General features: G+C 49.5%; 1 protein-coding gene and 1 long non-coding RNA gene across 3 annotated transcripts in view; both read left to right on the forward strand.

The window, feature by feature from the left end:
* Nucleotides 1-235: 235 nt before the first annotated feature.
* On the forward strand, nucleotides 236-21,818 carry myh9a (myosin, heavy chain 9a, non-muscle). The gene is made up of 41 exons (XM_072683272.1): nucleotides 236-343; nucleotides 5,148-5,479; nucleotides 5,834-5,990; nucleotides 6,597-6,624; nucleotides 6,742-6,835; nucleotides 7,199-7,219; nucleotides 7,579-7,671; nucleotides 8,035-8,098; nucleotides 8,434-8,532; nucleotides 8,731-8,874; nucleotides 8,963-9,058; nucleotides 9,202-9,473; nucleotides 9,627-9,800; nucleotides 10,277-10,450; nucleotides 10,553-10,667; nucleotides 11,202-11,392; nucleotides 11,673-11,794; nucleotides 11,898-11,967; nucleotides 12,054-12,214; nucleotides 12,618-12,726; nucleotides 12,834-12,965; nucleotides 13,052-13,258; nucleotides 13,365-13,502; nucleotides 13,831-13,954; nucleotides 14,298-14,469; nucleotides 14,619-14,831; nucleotides 15,032-15,176; nucleotides 15,405-15,611; nucleotides 16,010-16,114; nucleotides 16,215-16,367; nucleotides 16,631-16,879; nucleotides 17,053-17,265; nucleotides 17,562-17,774; nucleotides 17,909-18,070; nucleotides 18,164-18,292; nucleotides 18,614-18,702; nucleotides 19,243-19,366; nucleotides 19,635-19,843; nucleotides 20,060-20,168; nucleotides 20,335-20,507; nucleotides 20,655-21,818. The coding sequence occupies exons 2-41, from the start codon at nucleotides 5,153-5,155 to the stop codon at nucleotides 20,773-20,775; spliced, it is 5,898 nt and encodes a 1,965-aa protein (XP_072539373.1). The 5' UTR covers nucleotides 236-343; nucleotides 5,148-5,152; the 3' UTR covers nucleotides 20,776-21,818.
* Nucleotides 21,819-23,800: 1,982 nt separating this feature from the next.
* The window catches only part of LOC140559289 (uncharacterized), a 4,172-nt gene continuing 1,762 nt past the window's right edge, over nucleotides 23,801-26,210 (forward strand). The window contains exons 1-3 of one of the 2 annotated variants that reach the window (XR_011979875.1): nucleotides 23,801-24,135; nucleotides 24,884-25,010; nucleotides 25,801-25,861. This is a non-coding gene — a long non-coding RNA (uncharacterized lncRNA). Of the gene's footprint in view, nucleotides 24,136-24,883; nucleotides 25,011-25,800; nucleotides 25,862-26,210 lie in introns of those variants that run through there. The other variant, XR_011979876.1, reaches the window with a different exon arrangement.

The following is a 26,210-nucleotide window of genomic DNA, read 5'->3' on the forward strand; positions in this document are numbered from 1 at the left end:
TCCAAATACTTTTGACTGTGTGACTGTGATAATGTTGACCCCCGTTATGACTGTGTGAGCCGAGCGGACTCGCTTCAGGCTGATTAATGCTCCAATCAGATCCCTCCGCCTGCGTGATTGAACGTGGAGTGAAAGCTGGTGTTGATAAAAAGTGGGCGGGTCCACACGTCATTAGCCGCGCCCACTCAGCTGGAGCGTGAACGAGAGAGAGAGAGAGAGAGAAGCTGAAGGGAAAGAGGAAGGAGAGAGAGAGAGAGAGAGAGACAGACAGACTAAAGCTGAGGGGGATTAAACTGCAGCTTTTCCATCGACACACACTCGCTTTGGAGGAGCAGAGCAGCAGGTGAGTACACACACCTTCACTCTCCACCTGAGCACGCGCCTGCTTTCTTCTCTGCGCTCGCGGTAAAGAGTTTCGTGCGCGTGTGACTGAGGAGAGTTAACTGGAAATTCCCCCGAGTGCGCGCTGAACACCGACTCCTCGGCGTCTGTACCTCGCGTGCTTCACTGTGTGTGTGTGTGTGTGTGTGTGTGTGTGTGTGTGTGTGTGTGTGGTTTAGCCTGGCTGGTTTAGGTGTGAACTACAGACAGTTCTGATTGGGCGAATTAAGCTCCACTTTAGACAAACTAAACTTTTATTGCTGACCACGCCCTTCACAACTGACCACGCCCTTTGTTAACTACTGACCTGTCCCTTCACTGTTAGCTACTGACCACTCCTTTCCTTAATGACTGACCTAACCTGCTACTGCCCACTGAACACTGTCAGCACTACTAACTACTGACCCCTTTCCTAATGACCGTTAATAACTACTGACCTGTCTGCAAATAACTACTGACCCATCCACTAATAACTACTAATGTCTCCCCTCACTGTTAACTACTGACCTCCACTACTGACCCACACCTTTCACTAGGACCTACTGACCACTTAAACTGCTGACCTTTGGCCACTTGCTTCTCTATTAACTGCTGACCTCTCCACTAATGTCTACTGAACACACCTGTTATCACTGACTGCTGGTCACACCCTTCACTTCTGACAATTGACCTCTTAACTACTGACGGCTTATTTAACTGCTGACGTTTGGCCACTGCTTTTATTAACTACTGACCGTTTCACATGTAACTCCTGTCCACTACATTTAACTGCTTTCTCTTGACTTCTCCTTCACTACAGACTACTGACCCTCACTGCTGACCGTTCATTTCACTACTGAATTTGTCTTTAGCTACTGACCCTTCCTCTGATTACTGTTGCAGACGGCAGTTCTTTAGGCCATCACTGGTCATCACCACCGAGTGGTTTAAAAAGTACTCATTTCTGCACTGATATTTGACCCAGTCTTCAGTCCTGACTGACCACCAAATGCCTTTAGTGCTGAACGCTTCCTTAGGGACTGACTACTGACCCTTTCCTGAGTGTTGTGCTGTGGGCATTGGGTGGCTGGATTCTGCTGTGTAACGCACAGTGTTAGCATTGCAGGACACACCCAGCCTTACTGTGCCTTCAGGGGACAAATTCAACACACACACACAGTCTGTCTTCTCAGTAAATGTTCAGTACTTGAGGAATCCGTGCTGTTGTTAAAGAAAGTCCAGGGCCTTCGTCCGTTCTGATGTGTGGACTGATTCCTCAGGTCCATATTGGTTCTGAATCTGGGTTAAAGTGGGTTAAAGTGGTGCATTACTGCTGACACTATGACTCAGTATAAGACTAGGCTTACTCCAGGTCTAAAACTCCTAACTCCCTAAAAGACTAATCCAGTTTCGAACCTTTAATATCCATCTTGGCCTCTCTAAGCAGTACCGGGCCGTTGGAGCGGGCCGTGGGCAGTGTGTGGTACTCCACAGAGGCAGCGGATTGAGAGTGTCCCTTTAAAGGATCTGTCCATTGACTTCCATGAAAATGGAGTTAAGAGTTTAGAACTTGCTCCTGTTTTCTGCTCTTTGACTGACCACTCTGGCGGAGGTTCAGCGCTGGTCAGTTCTTTTTGAGATTTCGGGCCGGATTGAGCTGCAGCCGAGGGCGAGGGATGACCCGTGTTGAGTAAGGGAGGAGGGGATGGTGTTCCTGTAGCCTGCTGGTCATACATTAACATTAGCATCATAGCTCCAGTGCTAACGAGTAGAGGACGCTTGTACACGTCAAGCAGAACGATCAGAATTTCAGATCCATTAAAACTATTAAACTTGGAGTCAGTTAGCTATGAGGCTAATGTAGCATTAACAGTGCTAATGTTGCTAACAAATGCTGGAGATGGACGGTCACCAGTCTCCTCCTCTTATTTCTTCATTCATGTTTGTGCGTGTCTGCAGAGGTGAGATTGGACACGGTCTAATCCAGTGTGTGTTAGCAGTGTTAGCCTAGCATCTCCCGTTGTAAAGTAAAGACGAGCCCTTCAGGGTCCAGACGTGATCCACTGACTCTCTGAGGTCAGTACGAACTTCTGTCAGCAGACTCTCAACTGATGGACTGTGTGTGTGTTGACTGATTGAGCGGTCACACGTGTGTGTGTGTGTGTGTGTGTGTGTGTGTGTGTGTGTGTGTGTGTGTGTGTGTGTGTGTGAGTGAGAGCAGGCCGGGTTGTGTCAGGATGTCCTCAGCTTTAGAGGAAGTGTGTCAACGTTATGAAGAAACGTCCTCTTCCTCATTGGTGTTCTCATGTTTTTACTTCATGTTTTTGCTCGTGTCATTTCCTCACATTTGGTTTGATGCTGGGCAGGGCAGGGCAGGGCCGGGCCGGGCCGGGCTGGAGGAGGCCAACTGAGCAGCTGTTCGATCCCAACACACACAGCCATCCTCCCAGCGCTCGAGTCTGAGCTGCTAATGATCTTACAGACACGCAGATGACTGTGCTTTCGGTTAATCTCTTTATCTCTTCCTCTCTCACGTGTCTTCCTCTCGCGCTCTCATCAGTCGCTCCGGCGCCGTTTCAGGTCCGTTCCTACAGCTTCAGGCCACTCCCTGCTTTCTAATGCTGACCTTTGGCCTTTGTGTCCATCTCTCTGTACAGAAGCTTGTGACCGTTTAAAGAAGCGTTGGGTTGTGAAGTGCTGCTTTCCCTGGTTGGGGGTCCTCTGTGTTGGGGGTAAGCTGTATTGGGAGCTCTTTTTGCAGCTCTTTGACCTCAGTTCTGATGAATTACCTGCACTCTTTTAAAGGGTCTGTGCGGTCAGGTGCTGATTATCTGCTGTGAACAGTATACTGTATCATGATTACAGTAATGTTATTCTCATACTGTCCCCCTCCAGCATGCTGACCAATCACAGCTCCAGGTGAGATTAATTTAGTGCTAATTTAGTTGACTAAAGGAAATAATTTAGGTTAAATGAGTCTGAGGTCCTGACCCAGGTCCCTGGGTTCTCCGGTCTGTCCAGACCACAGCGCTCAGCAGGCCTCAGTTTTCTCTGGGCTGTTCATTCAGAATTGCTGCGGGTTCGATTAGCAGGGAGCGCTTCTCTGCATTTCCTCTAGGTCTGGTTTACAGCGCTGCGGTGTTCGGGGTGTGGCGTGTAATGAGATTTTTCTCTGTCCAAACCTGCCCAGGAATTTTCCCCCCTAGAGTGATGCTTTCTGTCCCGCACTGCTGAGAATCTGCTGTTCTGTTGCTTACAGGTTCTGCAGAGATTCCCCAGACTTCTCTTTAAAATCTTCTATAGCAGAAAATCCCACCAACCCAAACACGGCCATCTGACCCGGCCATCTGACCCGGCCCAAAACATTAGCAGCCGTAACTCAGGCCCTGTTCTAGATAAGTCGTACAGCGGCAGGAACAGCGTGATCTAGTGTTTCTGAGATTATTCAGCTCCTGATGTGTGGGAGATGGTGCCGGTGTGAGGGGTAACTGAAGATTCAGCCTTCAGACCCTGTCGAGGAGTGATGGGGAATATCTGAGGGACTCTAAGACGGTCCTGTGACGGGACCGTCCTGCAGCTCCCGCTCCTGCTGAGGAGCTCCGGTTATAGAAAACGACGTTTAGATCTGATTAGTTTATAAAGAGAGAAATGCTGGACGGGGTCGGCCCACGCTCAGGGTCTCAGTATTGGGGAATCAGTGTTTGCAGCCGTGGATGATGAGCAGCCCTGGTTTTGGATGAAGCTGTGGGGGAGAGTGAGCAGGGAGTCATGGGTAGTATTTTGGAATGGGGACGTGTGGAATGTAAGGAATTCGGCTAATGACTGAGTGAGACGTCTCTCAGCTGGGAAGGTGTTTGAGGGTGAAGCAGGTAAATGAGTGGTTTGTTTACTGACCAGGTGTGTTCGTGCACACTGATGAACGATCCTGATGAACGATCGGCAGTTTTTATTATTTATTTATTTATTTAGCCTGTTTACAGTTGTGAATACTGTATTTGAGAAGCTCAGGGACGCCACCTCAGTTGTAATTAGCAGTGAGGGAAATTCTCTTTTGGCCACAAGAAAATAGAAGTAAATGAAAATCTTTCGTTCATGTTTCTGAACAGAATTCACATGTACTCCAAGCTCCAGTGGTCAGTATAAGAACGTCTGAGGAGAACGTGAAGGCAGCACTATACCCACTGGTTAGCTCCAGACGTAAATTAGTCCTCACAGACGTAAATTAGTCCTCACGCACTAACCAGTGTGGCGATGTTCAGTGATCTCTAATGGAGTTGCTTGTGTGGTTTGACGCTGTATAACTTTGTTATCTAGAACGTGGATGGAGGGTGGAGCAGAGCTCACTAGCAGCCTGAATTCTGGACCCCGGCTGTTGATGGTGTTCGGGGATGAGGGGAAATCTGGTTTAATTTCTGTTCTAAAAAGGAAATCTGTAGAGACCTCGCTGCTGACGTCCCACACCGGGCTGATCCTAATGGAAGGTTAGCTGCCCTGAAAGTACGGGGACCTGATGGAATGGAGGCTGCTGCAGTGTTTAGCCATGCTAACTTTGAGTCCATATTTCTAGAGAACAGCGAGTCCTTCAGTGTCAGAAGACACTCGTGAAGCTCTAGAGATTACTTAACCAGTTTGAAGCAAGTCTGTGATGAATGACTCAACGGTTTACACAACTCTTACTGAGGTTAGCCACATTAGCCTGTAGCTCAGACAGACGTGTGCTGACGGGACGTCTAAGCGCTGCATGCCCATATTTTCAATAACCGTTCTCCTCAAACCTCCTCCTCCAGCCACCATGTCGGACGCGGAGAGGTTCCTGTATGGCGACCGCAGTGCGATCAGTGACCCGCTGGCCCAGGCCGACTGGGCCTCCAAGAAGCTGGTGTGGGTCCCGTCGGAGAAACTGGGCTATGAGGCCGGCTCCATTAAGGAGGAGAAAGGAGACGAATGTACGGTGGAGCTTTCTGACTCGGGCAAGAAGGTCAAAGTGAACAAGGACGACATCCAGAAGATGAACCCGCCCAAGTTCAGCAAGGTGGAGGACATGGCGGAGCTGACCTGCCTGAACGAGGCCTCCGTGCTGCACAACCTGAAGGACAGATACTACTCCGGCCTCATTTACGTGAGTGACCAATCAGTAACGGACCACACCACATGACCTCAGTTACAATCTGATAATGTAATAATTTGCATGTTCATGCTCTGCCCACAGTTGTACTTTGGCTATCTGTACATCTTATCTGTAGCCCAATCCCAGCCTACATACCACACTGCTGTGTGGCTTGCTAGCGGTGTTAGCTGTCCCTTATAGTACCCAACACCAGCTGTAGTACAGTAGATGGTGGGGATCATGCAAACTGGCTAGCGATCACGGTTGGGAAATCCTCATCGTGTGTTAGCAGTGTAGGCTAAAACATGGCTAGCAGCGCTAACACAGCTGTTTAACTGTGTGCTTTCTCTTCTCCCTCCTGGGCAGACGTACTCCGGCCTGTTCTGCGTGGTCATCAACCCCTATAAACATCTGCCCATCTACACTGAGGAGATAGTGGAGATGTATAAGGGCAAAAAGAGACACGAGATGCCCCCCCACATCTACGCCATCACCGATACGGCTTACAGGAGCATGATGCAGGGTCTGTATTATACAGCGATGTGGGAATCCCACCTGTACGGGGGGATACTTTATATAGACCTGCACTAACACGGTTCTTTTTACTGTGTTTAGAACCTGTAATAAATGCTGTTTCTCTGTAAAACATTTCTACACACAAAAGTTCCTCCCCGTCCTCGGATACACACATCAACCGCTTTAGATATCGGCCTGTATACGGGGGGGGTGCATCTCTGTGGAGAATGTGACTTATTTACATTGCATTTACATTTACGGTATTTACCAGACTCTCTTCTCCAGAGTTCTTCTTCAGAGATCTCTCAGCTTCACTGTTTACCCAAGAAGAACCTCAGCTAGTTTAAATAGACTAAAATTCAGATCCTCTAATCTTAGACTAAACACAAGTCAACATGGAGACCATAATACTCTACTCTTCACCCAAGTACTCTCAGAAGAGGAGGGTCTTCAGTCTGGGTTTACATTTACAACTATATGTGCAGTCACACCAGGGGTGCACAAACTTTTGCTTTTGTATAGTTGCTGCTGAGCAAAACCTGGTGTCTTCAAAATACCAACTTTACAGGATGAATTTTTTAAATATCTCCTCTTGTTCCTCCTCTCTCTGCAGATCGTGAGGATCAGTCAATCCTGTGCACGTAAGCTTGTTTCTCCACCACCCACACCTCCGCCTAACACGGGTACTGTATGGAGGATCTGGTCAGTTCTCCCGGGCTGATGTTGCTCAGGTTTCTCTCTCTTTCTGTTTATTTCAGAGGCGAATCCGGAGCTGGAAAAACGGAGAACACAAAGAAAGTCATCCAGTATCTGGCTCACGTTGCATCATCCTCCAAGAATAAGAAAGACCCGGTGAGTCTCTCTCTCTCTCTCTCTCTCTCTCTCTCACACACACTCTGCCCTCTGGGGTGTAATTCAGTCAGGTGATGGTGGTTGGAGGTTGTGATGTGGTTTATGACTGATGTTTGAGAGGGTAATTTTACATGAAAGTTTCTTATGAAATGTAATTTTGTGTAAAAGGTGCTGTAGGTGGAGTGGGTGGGGCTAGGGTGCTGTAGGTGGAGTGGGTGGGGCTAGGGTGCTGTAGGCTCTAAGTCTGACTGAAGGTTGATGTTACACTGTGATGAACTGATGTCTTTAGATTCAGTTAAAAAATGACTGATGTCCTCCTCTCCTCGGTGCTCACCCTCCTCTCTCTCCTCTTCCTCCCTGCAGAGCAGCAGCAGTCTGTCCCATGTGAGTTATCCCCCTCCTCTCCTCTGTATTCCATCCCTCCATCCTTTCTCCTGCGTACACACACACACACACACACACACACACACACACACACACACACACACACACACTCCCCTGTCCCCCCCTTTCACTGGTCTGAGTGTTTATCAGGTGACTCATGTCCACTGTTCTGCCTGATCTGTGTTTCTGCACTTTAGAGGGGTCAGTAAGTGAGGAAACTGAAGCCCTGCAGGAGCTCTTAATATTGGGGGAAAAGGGAATGTGCTTGCTGGCTCGAAGGTGCTGGTCTGCTGCACCACTGCTGTAGAAGGGAAGTGTAAATTTATTAATTTTTTTCTGTGTGTAACTTTGTCCTGCAGGGGGAGCTGGAGAGGCAGCTGCTGCAGGCTAATCCCATTCTGGAGGCCTTCGGAAACGCCAAGACTGTGAAGAACGACAACTCGTCTCGATTTGTAAGCTAATGAGCTAATGTTTGCTCATTAACTAATTATTACTAAGCTGGTTTCTCGTTGCTCAGCACGAGTACAGGCGGAGAACACAGTTGGCCTTCACCTGAAGTGCAAAGAGTAGCAAGAGCGAAGTGCAGCGTTTAACATGCAACAGAAAATTCCAGTAAGAGGCGAGTTCAGACTTGCCGGCAGTAATGTGGACGTTGCGTCTGTCTGGGATCAGTATTAATATTGATATTAATGAGGGGATTAAAAATAATAGTAGTAATCTGGTCAATGGCTTGAACTTGCTAGCCTGTCTACAGCTAACTCTAGAAAACACAGACTGCTGAACAGTTCCCCTAAACTCCTGCTTTCCTCCCACAGGGTAAATTCATCAGGATCAACTTCGACGTCAACGGCTACATCGTTGGAGCGAACATCGAGACCTGTATCCTTTCAGTGTATGGAGAGGGCTTACGATTTACACTGCGTCTGAAACCTGTGCGTAAACCAGTTAATCCGTCAGACAGTCTCTCTGACCCAGGTTCATCCTGATCTGGCCGGTCCCGTTACACCCTGGGGTGCGTGGGTGTGTAAAACCAACATAATGAGAAGAACATGGTAGTAGAGAAGCATCTAGCACCTAAAAGGGTTCCACGGTTCTGAATCAAAGAACCCTTCTTCAGTACTAGAACCCATTTATGGTTTGGGAGTGTAAATGACTAAGAAAATCAGGGGAGGTGTATCAGTACGGCTGTTTATCCTTGACAGGCTGATGATCAGACCTGCTGGAGAAGTCTCGCGCCATCAGACAGGCTAAAGAGGAGAGAACCTTCCACATATTCTACTACCTGCTCTCCGGAGCCGGGGACAAACTGCTCTGTAATGAACTTCTCACCTTATTCAACCCTAAACCCCATCACTGTCCCGTCAGTTAATTACACTGACGTGGTCGTCATGGGAAACCGTCAATGTTGTTGTGATGTCACTCTGAAGGTTTTCTTTAGCTCTTGCAGGTCTAATAATCTGACTCTCAGTAGCTTCTCACTGACCTTGGTGCTGTATCTGCTGTGTGTCCAGCCGAGCTGTGTCTGGAGGACTACAGTAAATACCGCTTCCTCTCCAACGGTAAAGTGACCATCCCAGGTCAGCAGGACCGGGACCTGTTCACCGAGACCCTGGAGGCCTTCAAGATCATGAGCATCCCCGAGGACGAGCAGACAGGTTCCAGAAGCTGGATTTTAGTCTGTTTAAAAATGACCATCACGCTTGGAGAGGGATCTATACGTACCTGTCTCTCTCGTTCTCGCAGGTCTGCTGAAGGTGGTTTCTGCGGTCCTGCAGTTGGGGAATATGAGCTTTAAGAAGGAGCGGAACTCTGACCAGGCCTCTATGCCTGATGACACTGGTACGTTTATCTAGTACCTTTTATTCTTTCTGGATATTGATGTGTTTAGAGCTTCAACAGAAGTTGGCTGAAGTGGACAGCAGTGTGTCGGTATTCCATGTGTAATATTGTCTGTCTGTCTGTCTGTCTGTCTGTCTGTCCAGCTGCACAGAAAGTCTGCCATCTGCTGGGCATGAACGTGACGGACTTTACGCGCGCTATCCTGTCTCCGCGGATCAAGGTGGGCCGGGATTATGTGCAGAAGGCTCAGACTCAGGAGCAGGCGGAGTTCGCTGTGGAGGCTCTGGCCAAAGCCACATATGAGAGGATGTTCCGCTGGCTTGTTGCTCGCATCAACAAAGCGCTCGACAAAACCAAGCGGCAGGGGGCGTCCTTCATTGGCATTCTCGACATTGCCGGCTTTGAGATCTTTGAGGTACATCTGGGATTGGGGAAATATTTGTGTTAAAATAATTAGCGGCTGCAACTAGGGTTAATATGAGCCACACGCGCCTAGGGGGCGCTCTATAATGCTCTATATAATGCTCATATGATTATATAAATTTGTCACTTCTCCTCCTCTCTCCAGCTGAACTCGTTTGAGCAGCTGTGCATCAACTACACCAACGAGAAGCTGCAGCAGCTGTTCAACCACACCATGTTCATCCTGGAGCAGGAGGAGTACCAGCGCGAGGGCATCGAGTGGAGCTTCATCGACTTCGGCCTGGACCTGCAGCCCTGCATCGACCTCATTGAGAGACCTGTGAGTTTTTGTTTTTTTGTCTGATTCATTCTTCACCAGCTCCTCAACAGCAGGTCACTGCTTCGGCCACTGAAACTAAAAGCAGCAGTTAGCGATTAGATTAAAGTCAAATCAATAACAAAACAAATGAAGTGTATGCGGTCAGTCAGCCGGACCAGGCAGTAGTGCTTCAGGACTATTTGGCAGACTCTGGTGTGGTGGTGCACTGTTCCACTGTGATCTTCAGGAACATCTAAACAAGCCTGCTGCCTTCTGGTGGAGAATTGTATGAGAAGACCTCTCTAACTGTCCGGGTTAAGCCTGGGTTCATTTTTACACCAGCAAATTCTGGAAGCCTACCTCACCCTACAGGGGGTGACCCTGAAGGGGGAAATTCTCCTGACATAACCGTTGTTTGACGAGGTGGTTTAGCATTCTCCTTCCACATCTGCTGTGCCTGTGTCTCATGTCTTATCCTTCACCCCCCACCTCCACAGGCTGCTCCCCCTGGTATCCTGGCTCTGCTGGATGAGGAGTGTTGGTTCCCTAAAGCCACAGACAAGAGCTTTGTGGAGAAAGTGGTTCAAGAACAGGGTAACCACCCGAAATTCCAGAAACCCAAAAAGCTTAAAGATGACGTGGACTTCTGTATCATCCACTACGCTGGAAAGGTAAGAAGAGCCCTTGAAGGGGAGGGGGGTGTAGGTTAAATTACTTGTTTAAAACCAACAAAAACTCTTTCCAACCCTCCTCCTCCTCCTCTTCCTCCTCAGGTGGATTATAAAGCGGATGAGTGGCTGATGAAGAACATGGACCCTCTAAACGATAACGTGACCACTCTGCTCAACCAGTCCTCAGACAGATTTGTGTCTGACCTCTGGAAAGACGGTGAGATGGTTGTTTTTTAGATGGTCAGTCATCCAGGGGAACTGTTGAATTACTGACTTCTTGGCCAGCTAAAGTCATCCAGTCTGGTGATTAAGGCTAAATGTTGCTACAAGGCTAAAGAAGCTACACGCTGTCTCCAAAGCATTGAGCTGTGTTCTCTGGAATGATGGTGAAGGAGCTCCATCCAGTACTTTTGGGATGAGTTGGGGATGATGAGGTGGGGTGGTGATCATCATCCAACATCCTGACCTCACTAATGCTCAAATCAAATCCTCACAGCAATGCTCCTCCTCCAGAATCTAGTAGAAAGTCTTCTTCTCTGGACAGTAGAGACAGTTTCTCCAACAGAAGCAGGATCAGCTCTTTAATACCCTTGATTTCAAAAGAAACCATTAATACACCATATGGACAAAAGTATTGGGACACCTGCTTAATTTGTTAGAACTCTGTGTTAGAATTACTGTTTCTTTTTGATTTGGTTATGAAATCCTGAGTTTCTGCTCCTGCTGAGATCCTGCTGCGCTCTCTCCACAGTGGACCGGATTGTGGGATTGGATAAAGTGGCGGGAATGGCGGACTCGGCACATGGAGCGTTCAAGACCCGTAAGGGAATGTTCCGGACCGTGGGCCAGCTTTACAAAGAGCAGCTGACCAATCTGATGACCACGCTCAGAAACACCAACCCTAACTTCGTCCGCTGCATCATCCCCAACCACGAGAAGAAGGTAAGGGTGGAAGCGGGCATGAGTAAGGCTGGGGTAGAGTTTAGGGTGGGTGTTATTATTCTTCTAGTTTTCTCCCCAGTTTAGCCGTTCCCAGTGCCCTCCCTCGCATGATGGTACCAGCGCTGGGAGAGTGAAGGCTAGCACGGCCTATATCTGAAACCTGTGAAGAAGCTCCTTGTGTTCGGTCACAGATGTCCATGATGGCTAGCAGCATCCAGGAGTGATTTGATTTTGCTGTATTTCCAGTAATCATGTCCTCCTCCTCCTTCTCCTCCTGCAGGCTGGTAAACTGGAGCCCCACCTGGTCCTGGACCAGCTGAAGTGCAACGGGGTTCTGGAGGGAATCCGGATCTGCAGGCAGGGCTTCCCCAACCGCATCGTCTTCCAGGAGTTCAGACAGAGGTACATGCAATATTCATCATATTTTGTTATTTTATTTAGTTATTTATTTATTTATATTTATTATATTTATAATTTTTAAACTAATGCACTTATGCTTCCTCAGGTATGAGCTGCTCACCCCGAATGCCATCCCCAAGGGCTTCATGGATGGAAAGCAGGCCTGTGTGCTGATGGTAGGAGTTATTTTACAGTCTCCAGGTTAACCCTGTCAGCCGCTTTTAAAGCCCGTCCTAATTTAACCCGTCTCCTCTACCATCAGATCAAAGCCCTGGAGCTGGACTCGAACCTGTACCGGATCGGCCAGAGTAAAGTGTTCTTCCGGGCCGGAGTTTTGGCTCACCTGGAGGAGGAGCGGGACATTAAGATCACTGACGTCATCCTCAAATTCCAGGCCTGGTGTCGCGGATACGTGGCTAGGAAGTAGGGTTCAGATTTCTGTTTGGGCAGATGCTTGCATAACATTACTGTCCTGCAAAAACCTTGTATCTCCAAAATCAGCCTTACATGAGTAGAAAATCTTTTCTATTGGTAAAGAACTGCTGTCGTACTCGCATTATGTAGTAAAAAAAATGGTGAAAATCAAAATTCGAGATTTCTGCAGGACAACGGCAAAGTTATGACAGTAATATCAGTGTTATTATTGTATGCAGCATAATATTTACCCCATGTGACAGAATTGCATTTCAAAAAGTGCTATAGCTGCTCAATTGTAGTGAACAGTCTGGTATTAATTAGAAACTGGATAATGAACACATTGGTGTGTGTGTGTGTGTGTGTGTGTGTGTGTGTGTGTGTGTGTGTGTGTGCGCGCGTGTTCCTGCAGGGCGTTCACTAAGCGGCAGCAGCAGCTGACTGCTATGAGGGTGATCCAGAGGAACTGCGCTGCGTACCTCAAACTCAGGAACTGGCAGTGGTGGAGACTCTTCACCAAGGTTACCTCTCTTTACAAATCTCACTCTGTCTAACCGAACCCACTCACCACACCTTTAAAGAGCAACACATACACACCCTAACTGTGTGTGTGTGTGTGTGTCCTCAGGTGAAGCCTCTGCTGCAGGTGACCCGTCAGGAAGAGGAGATGCAGGCTAAGGATGAGGAGCTGGAGAAGGTGAAGGAGAGACAGCAGCAGGCTGAGCAGCAGCTCCAGGAGTACATCGAAAAGCAGCAGCAGGTACGTCCTCACCTGTAATTCACCTGTATAATCCAAGTAGACCTTGTGCAAACATCTCACTTGCACACACTGTGACTTCCTGTCAGCTGTCTGCGGAGAAGCAGGCCCTGCAGGAGCAGCTGCAGGCAGAGACTGAGCTGTGTGCGGAGGCCGAGGAGATGAGGGCTCGCTTAGCCGTGCGGCAGCAGGAGCTGGAGGAGATCCTGCATGACCTGGAGTCCCGCGTGGAGGAGGAGGAGGAGAGGGTTACGCACCTGCAGGCCGAGAGGAAGAAGATGCAGCAGAACATCACGGTGAGCTGAAGGAGATGAACATTGGGGACGAGTAACAGAGCTGGACAATATAGACAAAAAAATATTATTATTCATAATTCTTAATACCCATACTGCTCTCTCTCAGGATCTGGAGCAGCAGCTGGATGAGGAGGAGGCCGCTCGGCAGAAGCTGCAGCTGGAGAAGGTCACGCTGGACGCTAAGCTGAAGAAGGTCGAGGAGGACGTCATGGTGCTGGACGACCAGAATGCTAAACTCAACAAGGTTAGAGGACACTGTTCACTCCCCCAGTCCTTCAGTCCTCACCTGGAGACTCAACCATACAAACAGACCCAGGACATTCACCTGTCCGGTCACAAGCGTCAGCTCATTTACATATCCCCGCCCATTCAAGCTACAGCACTGTAGCTCCACCCATTCTATTTGTGCTTGCGTTTCTATGTTGAGTGCTCTTTAAATGAGGCACAATACATGGCAGCCAATCAGTGCAAAGCTAATTTACATAATTGTGTGGTAATGAAAACTGTGTGTGTGTGAAGTTAAAATCATCAGTTTCACTCAAATCCGTGTGTTTCTGGGTGCATTCCTGCAGGAGAAGAAGCAGCTGGAGGAGAGGGTCTCTGAGTTCAGCTCGAACCTCGCTGAGGAGGAGGAGAAGTCCAAGAGTTTACAGAAGCTGAAGAACAAACACGAGGCCATGATCACCGACCTGGAAGGTAAGTGGACAGGGGGTTAGCCGTTCTTTAGCCAAGCAGCCTGCAGGTACAGGCCAGAAAATGTATTAATATATGCATTTATTTATTTTATATTCCAAATCCTTTAGACTGAAGTTTTAGCTAGGAAACAGTTGCTAAGTTAGCCTAGCAATAGCGGTTAAGGATGGTGAGAGCTGCCAAAAAAACTTTAAAATTCAATGAATATTCAAATAATTTCAGAAGATACATTTTTAGTGAAAATCATTAGAATATTTAATTACCAGTGTGGATGGAAGCACAAGGTAGGGGTTTCTTATAAAGTGGCCAGGGTGAATGGAAGCACATCATGGATTTTCTCTTGCAGACCGTCTGCGGCGCGAGGAGAAGACCCGGCAGGAGCTGGAGAAGAACCGTAGAAAGTTGGAGGGTGACTCCACAGAGCTTCACGACCAGATTGCTGAGCTGCAGGCCCAAATCGCTGAGCTCCGCGCCCAGCTGGCCAAGAAAGAGGAGGAGCTACAGGCTGCACTGGCCAGGTGGAGTGATTATCCTAACTGACCAGTTCCCTTCCCTCTTTTAGCACATCTGTCCCTGTTAAAGAGCAGGGGGCGTCGTTACTGCATGATGTAAAGCTGTCAGATTTGTCTGCATGGCTCATTTCCACCTGCTCCGTCACCTCCTGCAGGATGGAGCAAGAGACTGCTCTGAAGAACGCTGCCCAGAAGACCATCCGGGAGCTGGAGGCGCAGGTGGCCGAGCTGCAGGAGGACCTGGAGCTGGAGAAAGCGGCTCGAGCTAAAGCTGATAAACAAAAACGAGACCTTGGAGAGGAGCTGGAGGCCCTGAAGACCGAGCTGGAGGACACCCTGGACTCCACCGCTGCTCAGCAGGAGCTCAGGTACGCCACCACGAGAAGAACATGTAGAAGAGCTGAAGAGCTGGTTTAGGCTGCTTCAGCAGATCTGCAGGATTCTGTACTTATTTCGTTTAATGAACACATCCCAGTAAAGTGGGTGTTTCTAATAAAGTGGCCAGTGTGTGGAAGCCCAAAGTGGAGGAGGTCACAGCTGCTTAAAGAACACTGATGTGTCTATTCAGAGCTAAGAGGGAGTCCGAGGTGACCCAGCTGAAGAAGACTCTGGAGGATGAAGCTCGGGGTCACGAGCAGCTTCTTGCTGAAGTGCGACAGAAACACACGCAGGCCTTTGAGGAGCTCAACGAGCAGCTGGAGCAGGCCAAGAGGGTAAAGCACAAGAACACCTGCACCATATTACACATCCTGCCCAGAAAACAGTCCTCCGCTGAGATGCTGCTACAGCACCCTCTAGTGGTGGAGAGGGAAACACCTTTTATGTGACTTTATTTGTCCAGATCATTTTTTTCCCAGTCTGTTCAATTCAGTACATCACTTTCTAAAAATCAAAGAAATGCCAGATTTACATTTAATTGTGTGTGTGTGTGTGTCCTGCAGAACAAGGCGTCGGTGGATAAGGCTAAGCATGCTCTGGAGAGCGAGCGCAGTGAGCTGCAGATAGAGCTGCAGTCTCTCACCCAGGGTAAGAACGACTCTGAGCACCGCAGGAAGAAAGCCGAGGCTCAGCTCCAGGAGCTGCAGCTCAAACACACCGAGAGCGAGCGGCAGAGGAAGGAGCTCAACGATAAAGTCACCAAAATGCAGGTACAAGAACGTCGGGCACACTGCACTGTTCCTGGATCAGTAAAACATAAACAGACAGAATGAGACTCCGACACTATTCACTAAAGGGGAACTCCACCAATTCATCAAAATTCCTCCAGAACTCAGAGATGAGCTCAGTCAGAGTCGGGTTCCGTGTAAAACCCACCAGTGAAGCCACAGAGTTTTATATGGATGATGATGATGATGATGATGGTGGTAAAATAGTGAATAGAGAATCTCAACTAATCCAGTTTTCTTTAGGGACTACTTTCTGTATCCGCACTACACCCTGCAGCATGTATCCCTCCACCATTTTAATGATATGCCGTTTTAAGACCTGAACTCTTCCTGATATTGGAGGGGGTCTTCTCACCCTCTGCTCTGTGTCTCTGCTGTAGTCGGAGTTGGACAGTTTGAGTAACGCTCTCACAGAGGTGGAGAGTAAATCCATCAAAGTAGCAAAAGACTCCTCCGCCGTCGAGTCTCAGCTGCAGGACACCCAGGTAACGCGTTCGCTCACCTCCTCGACTATATCATACCCCTTGTATAATGGTGTATAATAATAATAATCTTATTATTATATCGTCTTGTTTTGGGGTGCAGGGTCTGCTACAGGAGGAAACCCGTCAGAAGCTGGCTCTGAACACTCGTCTCCGTCAGCTGGAGGAGGAGCAGAACCGGCTGAAGGAGCAGCTGGAGGAAGAGGAGGAGAGCAAGAAGAGCGTAGAGAAGCAGCTCGGCTCCGCTCAGGCACAGGTCAGAGCCTTACTAGCAGCGTTAGCCATATTTGTAGGGATCATTAATTACATCATCTAACAGAGGGAATTTACACCAACCACAATCAGAAACCCCAAACCGGCCCGGCCCGGCCTGGGCTCAAGCCTGTATCAACAAGATCAGAGTCGTTAGTCAGCCACAGAGATCTCCCAGAATTCTCATCATCTGACCCTGCACGGCCCTAAAAACCCTCACTAATGCACGTTCGGCTTTATTTGGTCGTCTCTGCTCCTCTTGCTCAGCTGTCGGAGTTGAGGAAGAAGATGGAGGCGGAGGCCCAATCACTGGAGAGCTCTGAGGAGGGGAAGAAGAAGCTGCAGCGGGAGCTGGAGGCGCTGAACCAGCGTCTGGATGAGAAGAGCTCCGCCTACGACAAACTGGAGAAGACGAAGGTCCGTCTGCAGCGCGAGCTGGACGACGTGCTGGTGGGACAGGACCACCTGAGACAGACCACCCAGGAGCTCGAGAGGAAGCAGAAGAAATTTGACCAGGTATGAGAAAGTGGGCTGAGCTGCTGCTGCAGATATTCCTGATTTATCACGATTCCCTGATGTGTGATTCATGATTGGTCAGGCAGATTAAACGTACGTGTGTGTGTGTGTGTGTGTGTGTGTGTGTGTGTGTGTGTGTGTGTGTGTGTGTGTGTGTGTGTGTGTGTGTGTAGATGCTGGCAGAGGAGAAGAGTGTGTCTGCACGCTACGCTGAGGAGCGCGACCGCGCTGAGGCTGAAGCGCGGGAGAAGGAGACAAAGGCGCTGGCTCTGACCCGCGAGCTGGAGGCCATGACCGACCAGCGCAACGAACTGGACCGAGCCAACAAGCTGCTGAAGGCAGAGATGGAGGACCTGGTCTCGTCCAAGGACGATGTGGGCAAGAGCGTACGTAGAGCTCCCTCTCACCGTCTGAATTACAGGGGAAAGATATTAGAGCTTCACCCAATCCTGATCTGATCCTGTGGGTTGGGGGCGGGGCCAGTTCTAAATCTTTTGTTTTTGCCGCTGTGTCCGAGCTTACCACTCCTCACGGCTGCAGCGTTGAGCCTCTGGGTAGGTTTGGGCCGACACTCAGCCTTTAGGTGATCGGTAACTGAAGTCGAATGCAGAAAGTGGATGTTAGACTATAGGACGGGACGTCTTAATAAGCGCGAGATTAATGGAAGGTTTGCTTGGCACAGGTTCATGAGCTGGAGCGTGCTAAGCGTACGCTGGAGCAGCAGGTGGAGGAGATGAAGACTCAGCTGGAGGAGCTGGAGGACGAGCTGCAGCTCACGGAGGACGCTAAGCTGCGTCTGGAGGTCAACCTGCAGGCCCTCAAAGCTCAATTTGATCGTGACCTGCAGGGCCGAGACGAGCAGGGAGAGGAGAAGAGGAAGCAGCTGGTCAAGCAGGTGAGCTAGGGAGGTGGGACTGGAAGACACTGACCCACTAAATGGCAGTGTTGTGCTCAGTCTTCAGATCCCACTGTTCTGATTGGATAAAAGGTCAACTCTGAGTCCGATTTTTACCCCCCTCTCTTGCTCAGGTGCGTGAGATGGAGGTGGAGTTGGAGGACGAGAAGAAGCAGCGTGCTCTGGCCGTGTCCGTGCGGAAGAAGCTGGAGATGGACTTGTCCGACCTGGCGGCTCAGATCGAGCTCGCTAACAAAGCCCGGGACGAAGCTCTGAGACAGCTCAAAAAACTACAGGTACACACACACACACACACACACACCTTAGAGACACTACAGGTGTGGACACACCTGAGAAACCTACTGATAAACCCGTGTGTGTCTGTGCAGGCTCTGCAGAAGGATCAGCTCCGGGAGCTGGATGATGTGCGTGTGTCTCGGGACGCGGCGCTGACCGAGGCGAAGGAGAGCGAACGCAAGCTGAAGAGTCTGGAGGCAGAAAACGTCCAGCTTCACGAGGTGCCTTTACTTTACCTTAACCACAGATCAGTACAGGTCATTACTAAGTAAATGAGCCAATCGAGATGATCAACAGCATGCTCCGCGCTGGAGAACTCCTTCCTTAGAGGTCAGATTTGAGCAGAGACAAACCTGGTGAACTCTGATGTGAGATTTAACCAATCAGAGTTCAGAGGGGTTTTAGATGCAGTATGATATAAATACTTGTAGAATGTGTCTCTGCACAGTGCAGTAATAAACACTGAGGCTTTATTAGAAGAGATCAATTAGGTTGATTAATGCTGTGTGCGCTGACCACTGTTTCTGACCTGCTCTCTGTAGGACCTGGCATCTGCTGAACGCGCCAAGAAACAGATCCAGCAGGAGAGAGACGAGCTGCAGGACGAGCTGAACAGCCACAACTCCAAATCGTGAGGAACCTTCTGTTTGTTTAACATGATCAACCAGTCCTCATTTTCAGGGTAGCTGAGCGTTCCACTAAAAACAGGGAAGTGGAAGAATAATAATAATAATGATGATGATGATGATGATGATGATTAATGAAGGCAAAAGAACAAATGAAAGAGGAAAACTGAAGATTTAATCGGAGAAATAAAATTAAGTATAAAATAAACAAAAATGTTAAATTTACCAAATATCCTCAACACTGCTGAAGACATGGTGCAGAGATGCCTAAAGGAAACCCAGCCCAATATGGTTGAGAGCATCACACTGAATGCTCTCTCTAACTGAGGAGAGAGAGGGGGGGAGAGAGAGAGCTGTCTGGTGCACACGTGCCTCCAACACCTGTAGCAACATTAAAGTGAAACTATAGAAGCTTCATCTGCCTTAGCTCATGGACTAGATTTAAGGTTGGGTGAGAGGTAGTGTGCTTTAATGTGTGTGTGTGTGTGTGTGTGTGTGTGTGTGTGTGTGTGTGTGTGTGTGTGTGTGTGTGTGTGTGTGTGTAGGTCTCTGCTGAGCGAGGACAGGAGGAAGCTGGAGGCTCGTATCGCTCAGCTGGAGGAGGAGCTGGACGAGGAGCAGTCCAACATCGAGCTGATAAACGACCGTCTGAAGAAAGCCACGATGCAGGTTCATAATTACAGTCATTAAAGCTCCGGGTTCCAGCTCCTCTCAGACTGACGCTCAGTGATGCTCTGAGCACAGATAGGATTTTATATAAACCCTTTGATCTGTGATTAGATTGATTAGATCAGAATCAGCGACTTCAGGCACTAGTGTGGGAACAGTAGCTGCAGGCATCCAGTAACGCTCTGCTGGGTGACCCCGCTTTTCCTCGGACCTGCAGCTGTGAACGGTGCAGTACCGGATCAGTAACCGTGTGTATCTGATCCCTCAGGCTGAGCAGTCTGGCACAGAGCTGGCAGCCGAGCGCAGTAACAGCCAGCGCCTGGAGGGGGCGCGCTTACAGCTGGACCGCCAGAACAAGGATCTAAAGGCCAAACTGCAGGAGCTCGAGGGGTCTGTCAAGAGCAAGTACAAGTCCACCATCACTGCCCTGGAGGCCAAGATCGCACAGCTGGAGGAGCAGCTGGACAGCGAGAGCAAGTGGGTGAATGAGCGGCGCTCTCTCTGTCTCTGTGTAGGATCCATCAGTTGGATCAGAACCGAGCTTGATTGGCTCTTTTCTCAAAACTCATGAAAACAACATGCAGGGTAAACGGTCCTGATTGAGGAGAGGCTGAGAGTCACTGCCTGCTTTTCATTGGAGGTGTGTGTGTGTGTGTGTGTGTGTGTGTGTGTGTGTGTGTGTGTGTGTGTCAGGGAGAGGCAACAGTCGCTGAAGCTGACGCGTCGTACGGAGAAGAGGCTGAAGGAGGTGCTGCTGCAGGTGGAGGATGAGAGACGCAACAGTGAGCAGTTCAAAGACCAGGTGAGACGCTACGTCACCTACAGCCTTCTGCCTCTGGCCAAATACCCGCCTGACCTCTTACAGGGAGTAGAAGGCCAGCTCTCGTTTACCACCGCAGACATGCCCAAGTGTGTGAGCGAGAGAGAGAGAGAGAGATGACCGGGTCTCTCTCCCTCTGTGTGTTTAGATGGAGAAGGCCAACGTCCGCATGAAGCAGCTGAAGCGGCAGCTGGAGGAGGCGGAGGAGGATGCTACGCGCGCTAACGCCTTCCGCAGGAAGCTGCAGAGAGAGCTGGAGGATGCCACGGAGTCGGCCGACGCCATGAACCGCGAGGTCTCCAGCCTGAAGACCAAACTCAGGTACGGATACACCTCAGGATGCCATCTACCCACCCAGAGAGAGCACGGCTCAGGATTCAAATTCATGAACCCTCTCTGAGAAATGCTGCCCCCTAGCTGCTGTTAGTTGTAACAGTGGAGTGACCACAGTGTGAATTCTCCCCTCAGGCGCGGCGCAGGTGGAGACTTCTCCCTGAACGTCCGGCGTGGTGTGGTGACCCGTGGCGGTGGGGACAGCGAGGAGGACATGGACGTGACGAGCGAGACCTCCGAGCCGACTCCGGAGTAACCCGCTAGGAGCCAGACAGCCGGGTTCTTCACGCTGCCGTGGCTGGATCTGACCTGGAGCCTTTAGTCCAGCTTTACTGGGCATGATGTAATTAGACTCTAATGTGTAATTGGACAACCTTTAGCACGCCCCCTTGTGGTACTTAAACATACAACACTGTCATTTGAATGGGTGGGTGGGTGGGTGACTTTCTGAAGTGTGTGATTTAAAGTACAGCAGTAAACGGGGTTGCCCACCCAACACCGCAGCACTTAATCTCAACATTAGGATTTCTTTCAAGACTAAATTAAAGTTTCCTGTGTGGCTCAAACTGGTTCAGGTCCAGCTGCTGCAGCGTGACCCGGAGACCCGCGGCTCCCCGTTTTATCCAGCTCTTCTCTAAACGGCCTTACAGAGACTCTCTCTCTCTCTCCCTCCCTCTCTCCTACGTTATTCTCTTGTATTTTTCTGCTGCTGCTTGTGGATGAACGAATGGCTTCTTCATCAGAACCGGCCCGGCTCATGATTGTCCTCCAGACGTATTCACTCACCGTCACTGTTCAGTTTTAGGTCGGTTTAGTTTCCCCACCGTGATCTCGTTTTCCACCCCGGACTGACTGAGCACGTTATAAAGATGCTGTAATTCTGTCTGTGTCTCTCGGGACCGCTTGGACCCTGTTCCCAGCATCCCTGGAGCGGACCACACTGCACCTCCCTCTGTATTAACCTCACTGTTCCTCACTGTGCTGTTACCCCCCATATCCAGTCTGTAGTGTGGGGGGCTGTAGGGTGTCTGTGTGTCTGGGTGGAGGGATTCTCACTGTAACGTCTGTCTGATTATTCTGAGGGGGGTTTTGGGCTGGTTTGTCTCTCTGCTGCCTTCGTGACTCCTGCTTTCAGAGGGGGGGGGTCGACCCTCCCTGTCGACTCCTCTCCTCTCCGGAGTGAAGCGTTGTGCTTTTCTCACTTTGCTGCGACTCGATCCACTTTTGTACTGAACTGAGTCTTTATGCATTTTTGTACCTTTTTATCACAATTTCATTAAAGATGCGTCTAAAGCTCGAGTGGCCCGTGTGTTCATGTACAGTACAGTGATGCTCCACACAAGCTCCACCACGGCCCTGCAGAACTCCTGAACCCACGTGAGCTGAGCTCAGTCAGAGTCGGGGGTTCTGTACAGTGGAGGTGAACGGAATCCGGAGTCGGTCGCCATGACTACAACACAGATACAGCCCATAATTTATTTTCTATCCAAACCCACCAGTGCAGCTACACGAGTCTTCTGAGTTTTATATGGAGTGATGATGATGATGATGAAGGTAAAATAGTGAATAGAGAATCTGAACTAATCCAGTTCTCTTTAGGGACTACTTTCTGTAGCCGCACTACACCCTGCAGCATGTATCCCTCCACCATTTTAATGATCTGGTTCTAAAAGCAGGTTCTAGAGCCGAACTCTTCTCAGAACTCTGGTAGAACCGTGTCTCAGGCATCAGGCAGCGTCTTCATCACCATTAGGTGAAGAACTTTCTGTGAGGAGCTTTTATTAGAGCTTCAGACGTCTGCTTCCCTTCACCTCCACTGTAGAACCACAGCTCTGACTGGGGGAGGTTATCTAGAACCTCCACTGTAGAACCACAGCTCTGACTGGGGGAGGTTATCTAGAACCTCCACTGTAGAACCACAGCTCCGACTGGGGGAGGTTATCTAGAACCTCCACTGTAGAACTCCAGCTCTGACTGGAGGAGGTTATCTAGAACCTCCACTGTAGAACAGCTCTGACTGGGGAGCTTATCTAGAACCTCCACTGTAGAACTCCAGCTCTGACTGGGTCCAGGTACAACACGTCCTCTATTGCTACTGCCATTTTAAGGCAAAAGTTTGGGTACACCTGTTCAAATGACCCTCTTGTTAAAGTAGAAACACGTTTTAGACAGAATTCCTGTTTATTTACTGAATTTAATAAACAGCACCTCGTGTGTCAGGCCTGCCTCTGCCTCTGCCTCTGCCTCTGCCTCTGCACGATGTTAAATTCAGTAAATAAACAGTGAAGAAGTTTCTGGACTGAGTGTTTTTCTGTTGTGGAGAATGTGATGCACACACTTCCTGTAAACATTTAGGATGAGACCCTTTCACTGTTCTATTAAATGTAAACAGGATCATAAACATGCATCTGAACTCAGAATAAAGACCGACTGCTGTTCAATTCAGAATATTTCATTTCTATGGGTAGTAGAGTGGGGACTGCTGGGAAATGTAGTGATCTTTCGGCAGGTGTAGTCATAAAGCTTTAGGCAGCCGCTGCAGACTGAAAGGTGAGCGATTTGGAGGTCAGTGAGGCTGCAGTGACCCCTCCTGCCCGCTGAGCTCCCTGGTTCTCTGTTCAGCTGCTGGATTTGACGCGTTTGCCCCAGTTCTCCGCTGGGGGGCAGCACTGCTTTACCGCCGCTGCTGAAGGGCGACATCCAACCAGTCCGGGTCTGATTACGCAACCTGCGCGGAACATTGCGCAGCTCCGCCCGGTGGCTGGTCTGCCTGAGCGCGCCACCATGCTGACAACTCGGAGGAGTTACCGGGCCGCATCCCAAATAGCTTCTCGATACCTAACTAGAACACCTACCATGAGTTCAGAATGGCTGCCTCGCGTTTATTGTGACGTAAAAAAACAACAACTAATTAACTGTAACTTTTATTCAAATTGTAATGTGTTTTTATTAAAGAGTAAAAAAAACAAAATCATATAAATAAAAGTGTTAAAATTTGGTCACGTTTAATTGACGCGTAATAACAGGTCTCTAATTACAGTATAAAAATAGCGAATTTTAATCAGGCGATTAAACTGTAGTGAATTTTGTTAAAGCGTAATAAAATACAGTGACTTAATCAGAATGTAATTAAAACCTTTAATTAAAGTAAAATGTTTGACTTTCAACGAAGCTTGAACTTGAGTGTACTTCAAAATGGCTGCCGTGTGTGCTTCCTCCGGAGTGCACTAAGTAGGGAGCATGTGTGCCGATTGGAACGAGTTCCGGCTGTAAGTTTAGCGAGGCTAGCTGTGGTTAGCGCTGCTAGCCGGTGCGTTAGGCAGCTCGCGCTAGTTCAGCAGGAGAGTCCCGGTGAGCCCTGAAATACTGGACCCGTCCTCTGAGACCCGAGACCCGAGACCCGCAGCGGAACAGCGAGGGATCCAGTGAAGCCGGGTTCTGCAGGGCTGCCGCTCCTCTCGCTCGGGTCCAGATTAACCCGGGATAAACTCTGGGTTTTGTAGATGTGGCCGGGTTTGACTCTCCGGAGAGCGGCATGATGAACCCCCCTCTTCATCCTCTTCATCCTCTTCATCTGCGGTCCTTAGTCGTGGGCGAGCTCAGGTGACTTCCTCAGGTGAGCAATCAGGGCTGTGTGGAGGTTAGGGCAGTGTCCTCTCACCCTGTCCTCAGTCTCAGTCTCCTCTCACCCTGTCCTCAGTCTCAGTCTCCTCTCACCCTGTCCTCAGTCTCAGTTTCGGTGTCCTCTCACCCTGTCCTCAGTCTCAGTCTCCTCTCACCCTGTCCTCAGTCTCAGTTTCGGTGTCCTCTCACCCTGTCCTCAGTCTCAGTCTCCTCTCACCCTGTCCTCAGTCTCAGTGGCGGTGTCCTCTCACCTGTCCTCAGTCTCAGTCTCCTCTCACCCTGTCCTCAGTCTCAGTTTCGGTGTCCTCTCACCCTGTCCTCAGTCTCAGTCTCCTCTCACCCTGTCCTCAGTCTCAGTGGCGGTGTCCTCTCACCCTGTCCTCAGTCTCAGTCTCCTCTCACCCTGTCCTCAGTCTCAGTCTCCTCTCACCCTGTCCTCAGTCTCAGTGTCGGTGTCTTCTCACCCTGTCCTCAGTCTCAGTGGCGGTGTCCTCTCACCCTGTCCTCAGTCTCAGTGGCGGTGTCCTCTCACCCTGTCCTCAGTCTCAGTCTCCTCTCACCCTGTCCTCAGTCTCAGTGTCGGTGTCCTCTCACCCTGTCCTCAGTGTCGGTGTCCTCTCACCCTGTCCTCAGTCTCAGTGGCGGTGTCCTCTCACCCTGTCCTCAGTGGCGGTGTCCGGGGTTTGGGCTCTGGGTTTGGGGTGTTTCGGTCACTCAGGTGGTCCGGTTTGTGGTTTTAGGGTAAGTGTGACTGAAAGCACGGCGGCCAGAGAGAGCGAGGAGAGCGAGGAGAGCGAGTCCAGACCTCCATCTGCACAGCACCCACCTGCTCCTTCCTCATCCTCATCCACCATGGAGGTCATGCTGGTGAGTTCAGACCCCTCTGCTTTTGTGACGTCACAGTCATCACATTTACATATGGTTCATACATATAGTCAGTCTACAGCAGCTTAGCCCCGCCCACTCAGGCCCAGGTCATAAGGAGTGATTGAGCAAGACAGCGCAACACGACAGCCAATGAGAACCGAGCTCGTTAACTCATATACAGACCTTTTCTTTAATAAATATATAAACACACACACACACACATAAATGTTGGGATTTGTGGAGGCAGATGAAATATTGTTAATTTTTCATAAAATAAACATTAAATACAATAAATAAACAATTCCACTAAAAACTGAGCTTCCCCGTCAACAGGGCTAACTGTACCAGACTGAGGGGGGCGCTGTAACAGTCCGTAATCAGTCTGGTCATTCCATTCATGGAATTATTTATTTATATTAATTATAAATAAATTTATCAAATTATTTTTGTCAAACTGTCGCTTTAAAGGTGGTCAGGGTCAGTAGTGTGCGGCCATATTTACAGTAGACTTTCAATCCATGAAGCCTAGAAACACACACACCACACACACACACACACACACACACCACACACACACACACACACACACACCACACACACACACACGCACACCACACACACACACCCACCCCCACACACACACACCACACACACACACACACACAGACACACCACACACACACGCACACCACACACACACGCACACCACACACACACACACACACACAGAGCAGTCTTTCTCTCATTGGTTGGGATAATGATGGTTCTTGTGATAATTGGTTGTTGCCAGGGAATAGAGCAGCTGGCTTGTAGGTTGAGTGAATGGAGATGGAGTTCAGGATCAGACTGGGACTCAGGATCAGACTGGGAATCAGACTCAGACTCAGGATCAGACTGGGAATCAGACTCAGACTCAGGATCAGACTGGGAATCAGGATCAGACTGGGAATCAGACTCAGACTCAGGATCAGACTGGGAATCAGACTCAGACTCAGGATCAGACTGGGAATCAGGATCAGACTGGGAATCAGACTCAGACTCAGGATCAGACTGGGAATCAGACTCAGACTCAGGATCAGACTGGGAATCAGGATCAGACTCAGGATCAGACTGGGAATCAGGATCAGACTCAGGATCAGACTGGGAATCAGGATCAGACTGGGAATCAGACTCAGACTCAGGATCAGACTGGGAATCAGG

Source organism: Salminus brasiliensis, chromosome 7, assembly GCF_030463535.1.
Source record: "Salminus brasiliensis chromosome 7, fSalBra1.hap2, whole genome shotgun sequence".
Taxonomy (NCBI): Eukaryota; Metazoa; Chordata; class Actinopteri; order Characiformes; family Bryconidae; genus Salminus; species Salminus brasiliensis.

Excerpts from the sequence above, each read along its gene's own strand:
- myh9a (XM_072683272.1), top strand. The coding sequence starts at position 5,153 with ATGTCGGACGCGGAGAGGTTCCTGTATGGCGACCGCAGTGCGATCAGT. Across the intron at positions 11,968-12,053 it reads AGCAGGCCTGTGTGCTGATG|ATCAAAGCCCTGGAGCTGGA; the intron begins GTAGGAGTTATT and ends CTCTACCATCAG. Across the intron at positions 20,508-20,654 it reads AGCCTGAAGACCAAACTCAG|GCGCGGCGCAGGTGGAGACT; the intron begins GTACGGATACAC and ends TTCTCCCCTCAG.